At 37.1% G+C, this 12,906-nt stretch overlaps 1 protein-coding gene across 6 annotated transcripts in view; it reads left to right on the forward strand.

Moving 5' to 3' along the window:
- Positions 1 to 12,906, forward strand: part of TANC1 (tetratricopeptide repeat, ankyrin repeat and coiled-coil containing 1) — a 95,639-nt gene that overhangs the window by 15,470 nt on the left and 67,263 nt on the right. For 2 of the 6 annotated variants that reach the window (XM_013193608.3, XM_013193610.3), the window contains exons 2-4: positions 6,219 to 6,344; positions 8,020 to 8,202; positions 9,230 to 9,304. The exons of 2 other annotated variants lie outside the window; for them this stretch is intronic. In XM_013193608.3, coding sequence (XP_013049062.3) covers positions 8,154 to 8,202; positions 9,230 to 9,304 — 124 coding nt within the window. In that variant the 5' untranslated portion in view covers positions 6,219 to 6,344; positions 8,020 to 8,153. The remainder of the gene's footprint in view (positions 1 to 6,218; positions 6,345 to 8,019; positions 8,203 to 9,229; positions 9,305 to 12,906) is intronic. 2 more of the 6 variants (XM_066999071.1, XM_066999072.1) reach the window with 1 other exon arrangement.

A 12,906-nucleotide genomic window follows, 5' to 3' on the forward strand; every position in this document is an offset into this window, starting at 1 on the left:
TTTCGCAAATTGCAGAATGACTAAGATGTTTCACCCTTTACTTCTTTGCAAATACATGCTAACTGTTTTTCAGGATTTAAATATGGAGAGACTGAGCAGCGTGAGCTTGGGAAGTAGGTAAATGTGGAGTTTGTGGGTACTAGCTCTGGTGGTTACGTACTGTGTAGGATCAGTTTATTTGTCCTCTTCAGACATGATGAACTCTTGTGGATAGATCTTTGAAAATAACCCACTATATGCAAGCTATATGAGACATGTATGCCACAAATCATTAAAGGAAGTGCAACAAAAGCTATTAATCTTTTTGACGCTGATGTTAGTAACTGCTAGTAGTAATTATACTTGCAAAATATTTTCCTGTGAAGAAGTTTCTGAGTTTTAAGAGATAATTGCAAACAGTGAAAATGTGGAGGAACTTTTTCTGTCTTTTTGCTTTTCAAGGGGTATATTGCCTAGGTTGTGAAGTACGTAATTTATAAAAGATTAGGAATGAAGTTAACAGTATCCATCTACTCCTTACATAACTTAGCATTTCTATTTTATACACCTGATCCTGTTTTGGAATCCCTCATTTAGAAAAAAAAAGATTATGCAAGTTCTTAAATCAAGGGACTTTCTACCCCTTCCCTTCATGCTCTGAGTATGAGGCAATTGTATGAAGTATCTTGTGTATCCCAAAGATGCACGGTGGGATTGGGGGGGGAGGGCAGTACCCGTTTTAATACATTCAACATGAGCTCAGGTGGGAGATCCATTTTTTTTAAGCAGCTAATATTATTTTTGATTGCATAAGCGAAAGAGTGTTGGGGTATCTTCCTACTTATGTGACATTACTAGTAGCATCTCTTGGATAATGAGTCCACATCTGGTATTTGTTTTTAAGAGACCCTCAAGAAGGAGTGAGGGCCATGCATTTTCATGTTAAAAATGCACTGAAGCCTCACCTGATCACCTAACTCAGGAGGTTTAGTTGACTTCTGTTAATAAGCTCCTGCTTGGGAAGGTTCTGACAATCAAAGTCACTTTTCAAACCAGCAGGCAAAAGGGTTGTGAGATCTAATAGTCAGGAGTCAGACAAGGCATACTTACAAATAGAGGACGGTGCTTACCCAGCAGGGGGGGAGCGTAACAAGTGGCCTGGAGGTTGTGAATGAAGTCTTTGTCATACACGAGCCTGTGCGGGAGTCTCTTTTTCAAGATTCTGTGGTCTTTTTGTGCAGGAGGACAAACTTCAACTGTTAGATAAATGAGCTAGTGACAGATGTAAATTATTTGCCCCTTACCTAAATGCTAACAGTATGTGAAGTTAGTCAAAGTAAAGACCTAACAAATGTGATGAAAAGAGTGATGTCTATTAATAGAAAAGGTCGCTTCAACTGCACGTGTTGGATTTAGAGCAACTGTATGCCATGGCAGCTGTGCAGCTCAATGGAAGCAGTGGCCTTGATGCATGATGTGATGTAAACCTTGAGAGGGTTAATCCATGCAGACTTCTTTCATGTGGCGATTACGTCGTTTGCTAGAAGACAACACCAGAAGTAGCCAGGTATTAAAGCTAGTTTGATATGGATAAGCAAGATGCAGTTGCAGTTATTTCTAAACCTAGCTAGTTGTCTGTTTCTCCAGGTGGGAGAAGGGTTATTTAGTGTTTCTGTACCTATTCTTAATTAGGAGTAACGATTGCTCTACATAAAACTTCAAATAAGTGGTAATATTAAAATCACAAATAAGCTGTTCGTATTTTTAATACCCATTAAACATATGCTTTTTATTTTCCATTTTCTTGTTCATATTTTCACTTTTGTCTTTTTTTTTGATTAAGAGTATATTAGCAAGGGAGGAAAATTTGCTGGAAATGTTCGCTGGTTTTTTTTTTGTTTGCTTGTTAGACTATAGGAGGAACACGTATACATCTTTATTCAAGATAGAGGATATTAAATAACTTACTATTTTGGAGAAAAACTAAAGCTTTAAAGCTCCTGGCCATCTGTGTGGAAAGGGTGGTACCTAACTGAAGGTTTTCGTGAAATGGTTTCAAGGGTCTCTGCTTTCTTATTATTATAGTGACAAGTATTTCTAACGCTCCTAGAGATCAGATGAATTGGAGAAGACCAAACAAGCGGGGAGAACGATATACCTGAAATTACAGATCATAGTTTAAAAGAGTTTCTAGAGCTACTAGTTATCTAGATCTTTTTGATGTTGGGTCATTTTCCCCAATGTAAAGTAAATGCAGTCAGTTATGGCTTCTGTGAGGGCGTTGGTGGAGAAGGGAGTGGAAGGAAACGTTTGTTTAAATATAATAAATCTGTCCTTCCTTTAAAAGGATGGATAAGGGAAAAAACGGTCAATACAATTGACTGTTGGTATGAGGTGTTTTGTTTTTTTTTTTCCTCTTGTTTCTTTGATTTTTTTTTTTCTTGTTGATTTATAGACCTGTCCTTAGTGATCTTCTCACTGGCTAAGTATCACCTGCTAAACTGCCAGCTTTCTTCTTAACTGGAGCTCTTTTCAGCTCTGTGTCAGGGCAGCATCAAGGCTTTAAGCACAATAGTGTGGGTTTTTTTGTTTGTTTGCTTGTTTGTTTTTTCCCCACAAATAGAGAGCTCTGATCTTTTCTTCTTCTGACCTGGATGCCATGTTTTTCTTGTTTGAAAAGTGCAGTGTACAGGGTGCACTTCCTGAGAGTTCTCCCCGGGCTTCTATTAAAAACAAAATGTAGGACATATGAAATAGAAAATGAAATGACGAGGCCTGCATTTTGAATTATATCAGTTTGGGCTTCCAAATTACGTGCTACAAAAGTTTCTGAGATTCCCTCATACTTGCTTGTTACCTTTTAAAATTCAAGTCTGTAACTTAGACTGCATATCTTTTCTGCGGTTGTCCATGTTGATCCATCAGGATCCACTTGATGACTCCTTTATAAAAGCTCACTTAAAATAACTCATTTGATACTCAGCTAAGAAAGGCTATAAGCCTTACTGGAGAACTGCTAGGCTTTCATTAAGTAGTGTGCTTATGCTCATCAGCTCTTTGGGTTATTTAAAAGGAATTATATGTTTATTGGAAAAACACGTTGGATTCACCTAGTTGTTAACAGTGTGTTGAAGTGGTCTTGGGAATCCCCGAATACTGAACTAAGTCTGGATGTAATACCGAAAATACTAAAGTCAACCACAAAATATAGTTCTTTTGTAGTTAGAACTCTCAGGCAGGGACTACACTGTTACAGCTTGGGACAAGTTTTCTTTATCGCCTAGGATCCACTGTCATGCCTGAAAAACCTTATTTATTTCACTGTAAAAGCAAAGATGAATTACAGCTATAAATCAATAGCTCCATAGCTGTGTATATTTACTGCTTTACCAGCTTAGAAGAATATACAGAGTAGCACATTATCTGCTGGCAAAAAAAAACATTTTTCCTCCAGTTCTTACTAAACTTTATGATTATAGTAAGAGTAGGGGAGGGGTCTCTGGTAATCTGCATGGAATAATTGGTTTGTATAGCTTCTTTACAAAAGGAGCCCAAAGAACATTTTGTTAGATTTGAAGCCAGACAGAATTCTAAATGCCAATTAAACTATGTTAACAAATAAAACTAGCTTCAGTTTCATGTGAAAGTTGCCCTTAGGAGACAAGGTCATACGTGATGCATGATGAACAAAGACATGAAAGTTTCACCTTTTTTTTAGCCTTCATTGGTGAGCATAGACAACTGCAGATAGATGAGAATTGAAAGAAACTGAGATGGAAGTAGTGAGCATTCTGCATAGGAACGATGGAAGCAGTTTACACTGTGCTGTGTTCATACTGTAATGATAGAAGAAAAGGAGAAAGAGGTTTGAAACTCATGTAAGCAGTATTTTTACTTATTTGTCAGTTAAAAGGAGAAAGGGAAGAATGTGGGAGACATTTAGTTGCTGTTGGGTTTGATATGGTGATGAAATGGGTTTTTAGGGCTGTCTCACAGTTCTTCAAGTAATATTCTTCTTAAGAGCTGCTTTGGTTATCCTTCTCTAGAAAAAAAAAAAGACTATTAGCATACTGTTATTTCAAACATAAAGTGCTATGCAGCAGATTTTTTTTTTTCCCACTAGGTTATATTCAGTCAACCCACAAGTTTGAAAGTATATTTTTAAAAGGCAGCTCACTGACAGCACACATTAATTTTTAGGCAAGTGGACAGTGTGTTTTCTTGCAGTAAAGCATCTATGGATCCGTAAATTCAGTTTTCCTGTCGCACAAGGAACACTTGTACTAATGTTAATGACATTAATAGGTCTTGCCAGACTCTACAGATGAACTGTATGCTATATCGGATTTTAGAAGCCACGAGCTTGCCCAGGTTACATGTTTTTTTTTAATTACCTGTATATATACAACAAGTTCAGCCAGTTTATGCTGCCAAATTAAACATTCTCTTCCAGTTCTACAGTCTAAACCATTAAACCAGGATATAAGCACTTAGAGCTTAACAGTTTTTCAATTTGTTTTTAACTTCATTTATTTTTTCATACAACTTAAAGGAATTTAAGATGATACAGCATCACAGGACAAGACAGTGATGCTTGTATTAGAAGTTCTATATTTGAAATCCAGGAGGTATGGAAGCCTGTAAAGCAAAATAGCTTTATTTTTGCTTAAGATTATGCACAGTGTTCAGACAATCTATTCTGATGTTCGTGATAGGCAACATTTTGCTCAGCAGCGAACTTGAAAATGAATTGCTTTCCAGCTGACAGGTAGGAAGGCAACAAAATTAAGGTCCTCCCTTTCCTTGCAGAGGGCCAGTTCTGTGTAGGAATCTAATATATGTCTGTAGAAATTGTTTATTATATCCTTAGTACGGGATGAGTATATTTCCTTCATTGTGAATCTAGGCCAAATTCAGTTCTTTTTTTTTTTTTTTTTAAATTATTATTACTCTTCCACCTTCTCTCCCCCCACCCCCAAGTCATTAACTTTCTCTCCTAAACTATGAACTGTTGGGATTTGCTAGGTTTTAGTATTTCTGTTTTAAATCTGTTGTGGGAGCTCTATAATGGGAATCAGCTGGAATATTTGGCTCACCAGTGAGCTGACTTAAGAAAACACCTATGGTCTCAATGAAGTGAGACTAATATAATTAGAAAAAAACAGGTGATCACTAGCCACAGTCAGTAAAGCAGACAAGAGTTTGATGCTTTCACATCATTTGTCCATTGGATTCCTCTTTGTGCCCAATATAATTTCCACGGACTTTTTTTTTAAGGTCACATTTCTTCTGTCTTTGAGCTGCTTCTGGAGGCTTCTTTTAGCATTGAACCTGTTTACAATTCTGTAAAAGTTGTTTTATTATTACTTTTTTTTTGGAGGCTCAGCTCTGTGAAACCAAACATATTTACCCTCTCGTATTCTTTGTATTCTTTGGTTCTGGTTGCATTACAGTACTGAGCTGTATCACTTCTTTGCGGGGGGCGGGAGGAGGGGGAGTGCATCCAGTGTTCTCTTTAAGGCAGAACTAGATTAGATATGCTCTTTGAGCTTTAGCAAGATATCAGGAAAACTATTTCTGTGTTCATAAGATGATACTAGCCAAATTTTAGTAAAATCTGTTGTTCTGCGAGATTTATGATGTTTTAAAGTGTTTGTATGTAAAATTTGTCATATAACATACCAGCAATATGTAACACTGAACAATTTTAGAGGAAACATGAAACTCTCAAAGCCAGGCATAGGTTAGAGAATAACAAATTAAAAATGTCTCCGCAAATCTACCTAGACTTCCCACTCTTCTACATCTGCGTTATGTTTCAGCCCTGAATTACATGACTGAACACTGTTATCTTCACTAAACGCTTTAACTATATCTGCAAACACCTGCTTACGGGTTGTAAAGATTTTTTTTTTAAATTAAAAGCTATAATACTCTTGAGTATAATTACCTCAATTGTGACCTACTATAATGAGCTGGGAAAATTTTCATTTTAAGGAGCTGTCCAATTGCATGTAGAAATGAGTTCCAAAGAACTTATGACCTTCAAACTGTAATAGTAAGGTCAAATTTATATATCTGGGTTTCTGGAACAAATGACCAGTGTCTAAACATTAAGCACAGACTCTGTGTTTGTTCCAAACTCACACATGTAGCAGTATCTTAAGTTGCGTGGTGTGAAGTGGCTGGAAGGATTCAAGAAGAGCCAGAACAATTTACCTCTTTTTTTTTTTTTAAAGAGTTTTGTGCTAAAATTTGCAAGATCCTTTCTGAAATGGTGTTCAAGATCATGGAGAGGAGAACAATGGAGTTGGAATCTACTTTTTGTCAGAGGAAATATCAACAATATTCAGTTTGGCTGATAGGTATGAAATATATAACACAGCTGTCCTCTACAGTACTGTGCTTTACCCAGTTCTGTGAAAACATCAGAGAAGACTTGTCTTTGTGCAAATAACATTCACTACAGCATTTTCAGTCTGTCATTTTGTAGATATAATGCATAGCTTTCCTGGGTCCCAGTCAGTGTGCTGTAGATGAAAAAGGGCATTATTTTCTTTGTAGGCATCCTTTGGAATATTTGAATGAATAGGACACAATTACATAATTAAAGATTTTAGCACAGTTTATGTACAAAAGAACAAATTTGGATTGTACAGTCCAGCTTTTAAATTTCTAATTTCATAACTTTTTAATGCTTGCCGTCGTAGTTTTGGCATTGTTAATGTATGTAAGGACCTTTTGTTTAGTCTGCAAGTTTGAATCTGGTGCTGTTTAAAAAAGATAAGCAAAGAAAAATGTGGTTTGAAATACTAATAAAGATAAGTGTTTCATACAGATACTGGGAAGTTAGCTCTGTAATATTAAAGAACATCTGTAATAATTCAAACATGCTTTTATACATAGTTCTCAATGCAAAATCATTCTTCTTTCTCCCTCATACCTATTTCAAGCTAGGGGAGATGTTTGATTTTTAAGTGCTATTTTAGGACTTGTTGGTTTTCCACAAATATAAAATGTTTATTTGACTCTTTAAAAACAAACAACAAAAAACAGGCTCTATTTAACCAAAATAATATTATATTCTTCCTCATTCAGTATATTTCTGTAAGGTATCCCAACTTAAAACATTCAATCTAGCACGGGACATTGGTTACTTAAAGCAAGGCTACTTAGAGCTTCAGAGTTTGAACCATTTTCAGTATTGGAAAAAAAAAAAAAAAAAGCCATTTCACAGAATCACAGAATCATCTAGGTTGGATGAGACCTCCAAGATCACCGAGTCCAACCTCTGACCTAACACTTAACAAGTCCTCCGCTAAACCATATCACTGAGCTCTACATCTAAACGTCTTTTGAAGACCTCCAGGGATGGTGACTCAACCACTTCCCTGGGCAGCCCATTGCAATGCCTAACAACCCTTTCAGTAATTTTTCCTTCTTATCTATAGTTCCTTGACTAAGTGTTTGCTATGGCATTCTAGTGCCCATGTTTATTTCGGGGCTCTTGACTTGCCTCTGACAGCACAGAGCAGAGGTGTGGGAGGCACTTTGGAAAGGGCGCTGGGCTGGCCCTAAAGGGTCTCATCCATCTGGAAGATTTCTGTCGTTAATCTACTTTTCATAGAGCTGGAATGAAGATGAGCTTTAAAGCTTACCAACTTTTTTTCATGCCTAAAGCATAAGCTTGTGAGGCTTACAGCTTGTCTTGCCGTTTTTGTTTTGTTTTTGTCCCTGTGCCCAGCACTGTGGTCAGGCAGATGAGCACATTAACTGGTGCAGATCTTTTATCCTCAGCCCAACACTTCTTACTCAAAAACCACAGCTGAATGTCTTTTCTTGCAGATGTCTGTCTGAGCTGTTTCAGAGATAAGTATTCTACTCTTTCCTTATGGGCATGCTCTTTTCCTGTCCTTCTCCGTCCTTACTGGTCTATTCAGAGTAGATCTGAAATATAGGCCGTTCCCTTCTGTGTAACAGTCTTGAAATACCTAGCAGGCTAATGTAATTACGTCTCACCGAATTGTCTGTTCTCTACAGTAAGCAACCTGTTACCTGAGTTTGGGCGCTGGCACTCCAGGCCTCTCAGTGCCCTGTCCCAGGCCCAGGCCTGAGCTCTGAGCGCTGTGGAGCGAGGGCTCCTCCAGAGGCGTGGTAGCACCCTGTGGCGAGGAATGGTGGCTTTGGTTGTTCGGAAGGCAGCGCTGCTCCTTGTACGACTTAGTAAGTGGCTTGTTGTCTGTGTCATCTGGCTGTTTCCAGCTGATCGTGTCTGAGTCTCTCAGAAAATTCAAAGGAAATTTTTTCTTCCGTATAACAGTGGACCTGAGGACATTACTTGTTGTACATTCATGTTGCATATCATGTGCTAAACTGAGGTAGCTTTGCAGTTTTTCAATGGAGAGAAAAAAATAAATAACCTAGAATTTATAGATGCTTTAGAAAGGTTTCTGAGAAAGAACTGCTCTTCACCGTTCCTTGCATTGTTTTCCCTGTAATGGAAGATAGTTACCTGAAACATCTAAACTGTCTTCCAATTTTATAACCTAGATATATTTTTCTTATACTTGTAATTCTCTGAAATCTGCAACTGCTGCTTGCTTGAAGTTGACTGTTAAATTTGAGACTTTGAGCGCAGATCAGGAGACCGAAATGCATGTGCTCACAGGCATGAATACGTGGACGCATATGTCTGTACATAGCCGTGATATGGACTGCAGTGATATAATTTGCTGTGCTGTTCTTGTGTTGGTCAAGAGTGTGTTGTATAGGTGAAAAACATTGGTGTGGTGATACCATGTCCCATTGTCCACTATCAGTTCTGTACTTCCACAGTTTGGAGTCTCCAGCTCATCCAGCCACCTCACCAGTTCCTTCAGCTGCGCTGATGAGCTCAAGTCAGGAGTTGGGCTTTTACTCTTCTCTGGTTTTGACAGAGTGTCCTACAGTAACTTACACAGGTTTAGCCTTATAACCTTAATTACACATGGAATGTGGAGAATGCTGTATTATTTTTCTTTATAAAAAGGCAGCGAACTCTAATTACTTAGTTCAAGTATTAAAAATTCCTTCTGCTTTAGGACTTTGCTTAACAAAGCTACATTGAACTAAAAATAAAGCCTGCCAATAAGTTTCTTCTAATTACCTCACTGTTTTATTTATACTGATCCTACCTTTGTTTTGTTTGGTTTTGTTTGAGTGGCCATTATTAATGTTGCATTTAATTGTGTTTCTCTTTGTTATCCTTTAGGAACAACATTTAAAATGTTAAAGGCAGTTTTAAAAAAGAGCCGAGAGGGTGGAAAAGGGAACAAGAAAGAATCAGGTATGAGTATTAATAAAATATTTTATAACGTAGATGAGTTGTGCATTATAAGTTCAGCGATTAAATTTATTCTGTTGCAGCAGTGATGCCCAGTCTTCAGGGCAGAGGGTGACCAATATTGCTTACGCTAAGTGTGGGGAGGTTTGTGTGCCATAGGCCCTCTGCTTTGACTAGAGTCTTTACATGCAGAGCACTCATTTTGTGCGTAAGTAGGAGGTCTGAAGCTTCCTGGAAGTGCATATCCAGTGCACTCATTCTGGAGCTGCTGCCAGGAGGAAGGGCAGATGAGAGCAGCTTGCTCACTTTTCTTATCATAGAAATACCGCGAGCAGGATGCATGTATTGTCTTGTCAGCTTTAACATGGTCCAAGGTCAGAGGTTCAGAACCATGAACTATAAAAATCTATTTTAAACTACTTTTTCAACTATGTTATAGCAAAAGGTTTATTATGTGTTACAGGAGATATATATGTATTGTTAGTCATGTATTTAGGAAAAAATACATTGAAATTAAGTGAAAATTTTTAAAGTTGGTTATCAAGCTTCCATCAAGTTCTGATTTTTCTTTTAACTGCAGGGGTTTTTGAAAGTAAAATTAATCATTAACAATTTTTAATTAATAGCAGAATAAGTTTTATTTTCTATTAATCTTAAGTTTAGTAGGCCACTACCTAATTGTATTGTATTTAAGGGAGAAAGTAATTAAGAACGCTAATTCCTGTTTTCATGGGCAGACAAGGACCAGCAATGCTCTTTGAGAATAAGTAATAGTCAAAGAAATGCAGGTGTTGGTGGCTGAGTATTAAACCTGCCTGCTTTGTGCAGGGTATGCTGAAGCCTATGTGAAGCTCTAATGCCTAGAAACTTAAAGGATCTCCATGACAGTTACCTTTTCCCTCACAGTTCTATCTTTAACTGGGAACTATTAATGTAGATTAATATATCTGATTTTCTGGTTAGTTTAGATCCTAAATTATCTGTAAGAGTGAATTTATGCTTTTTGGCAACACAAATTTGTTACTCCCAGAATAATAATAATAAAAAAAAGAAGTAAAAGATTTAAAAAAATAGTCCTTTAATGCACTAAATAAGTACTGTGCACTACAGTACATAGACTACCACATTCAAACTGTCAAAACCTTTAAAACAATTAATCACTATATTTGCATTGAAAAAGAAGTTTAATACGTATATTGCCATGCTACTTTTAAAGCTGTACTGAGTTAAAGTCCTACAGGGAAGGGTTTTTAAGTGTTGTTTTGCAAAAAGCAGTTCTGTGTTCAACTGGCGGGTAACTCAGAAAATTCTTGGGGTATTCTGAAGTTTACACTTCACCACATCATCTTTCGAAGTGACTGAATGATGAGAACTGTTCTAGAAAGAAAAAACCCTGAAACTAGAACAAAAATGCACAGAAGTGATCTCAGAGCAAGATGAAAGGCATCCTGTTAATATTGTATGTACCACTAACTTGAAGTTAACAGCTGGAATTGTTTAAACATAGTAGGCTAAAGATTTCACTAGTGAGGCTTTCCTTGGTACATTTTTCTTTAAAATACTAAATGGAAATTGCTTTAACCTCAAAAGGAAAATTAGCTTGTTTGGAACGGAGCTTGGACCACACTTTAATCAAAGTCTGAAGCTTGAAAAGCCTTTCTCCTCTAGGTCAGAAGATCAGTATTTTCTGTTTTGGGATCTGATCACATCTATCTAGAGTAACATCTGCAAAAGAAAGGGTTTCCTCACTTTGTTTTAAAAAAAATACAGTATTGCTATATCCTTGAATGGAAGGGGTGCTAGGGTATATAGTTTTTACTGTTTCTTTTTTGTTTTGTTTCTCTTTGCTTTAAAAGCAAAAATCTAGTTTGATGTATAAATTGAACGATGTGGAAATGAAATACTGGGAAAAATCAGTGAATAATTCCTGGCTGATGAATGCTAGAGTAAGTAGGAGTGCAGGAGCTGCTTTTTAAAATGAAGTGATTAATTTATGCAGTGGTTTCCAGAGGTTTGGGCATATTTTGTATTTGAAGATATTTAGAAAAGTTTGGGAAAAAAAAAAGGTGTGCATTCTGTTCTGTGTTACATCCACCACTTCTCGTGAAGCTGTGTTCAGTTTCATAGTTCTGTCTGTTTTATTTCAAATGACTTTCCAATTCTTTCAACTGTAAGACATTTCTGAGTTTATTTTGGGGAAGGTATGAAGCAAGGCAAAGAACATTGTTCAGCCTGTAGAACTTATTTTTTTGCTCACTCCTCTCCATGACCCCTAAAATCCAGACAGGGAGAAACAGAAATTGTTTGAATTGCAAAGTTGTCCCATTTCATGGCCCTTCACATTCTTGATGACAACATCTTTTTAAAATTTATTAACTCTTCAAAGAACTATGAAGAGACTGAAAAGGTATGCTAATGATGGAAGTTGACTTGAGAGTTGGTGTGGAAACATCCATCCTTTCAGCCACCACATATGAGGGTAGTGCAATAGTATATTTAGATTTTTCTTTGAAGTTCATGGTTGCATAAGTTTGATTTTTTTATGTTGATGAAGTTTTGAAAAAGTTTTCAAGTATTTCAAAGCTTTGGAATGTAGCAGGAAGTAGACGAGACAGAAAAGCTCAGTAGTGTCAAACTGAATCTGGTTAGGAAGACTTCTGTGACCTTCTTTGAGTATAACTTGTTTAGGAATAATAGCTAACAGCTAAAAAGGTAGTAAAATATTAGGTTGCCACAGCTGTGTCACATTTGGCTGTATGAACAAGCTTGCAAGCTTGTGCTGAGGTGCACAGGTAAATCTATCTTTCTTTGCATCCTAGTAGAAAGAGATGAAACATTGACGTACAGAATTGCAGGGGAGGAGCTGTAACTTCTGAGAGCTTTGTCTTGACTATTCATAATTGTCTTGTTTTAACTGAAGTCAAAAGGGGAAGAGGTTGAGGCTAAACTGCAATAGGTGACTCTTAAATAGAAGTAACCCCGGTTGTCCCACAGTTTCACTTGTGTATAAAAAAAAAATAGCCTGAAGTTGGCATAACTTAAAGCTGGGTGGGATGACTCCCGTTTTACTGAACATAAGTTAATGTTTGTGTGTTAACTATATCTTACTGTTTTTGTATCTGTCAGCCCTGAAGAACCACTGCAAGTAGGAAAGAGGAGAATGTACCTGAATTGAAGGCACAACTGTAGTATGAAACAGTCTGGGAAGGGGTTAAAAAATGGAAAGAAATTAAGACTGTCAGTGCAGAAATAGCCTGTGTGGATTTTAATGTTGAAATTGGCTCTTTTGCCCTGACATAAGGTCTTAAGAGCTGAAGATGTGCACAACATTTTTGAACCCTAACTGCTAAGTATATTTCAATTTTTAATAGCTTCTTCAATTCAGGGTTATACTGAAAAGGAGGGTCACAAGAATGAGAGCTGATGCTTTTAGGAGAGAGGCTACCTTATGTGTTATACTAAAGACTAATAGAGGGCTCTTATATACACATTACCTTCTGCTCTAATCAGGTGGGAGTCGGTGTTGTGGGACTGTCACTTGTGAATGGAGAAATGGCGCCTGGTGCTACTCCAATAGCAGCACACTAGCAGTGTGTAGTAGGGCT

The sequence above is a fragment of the Anser cygnoides genome, chromosome 6 (assembly GCF_040182565.1).
Source record: "Anser cygnoides isolate HZ-2024a breed goose chromosome 6, Taihu_goose_T2T_genome, whole genome shotgun sequence".
In the NCBI taxonomy this organism is placed as follows: Eukaryota; Metazoa; Chordata; class Aves; order Anseriformes; family Anatidae; genus Anser; species Anser cygnoides.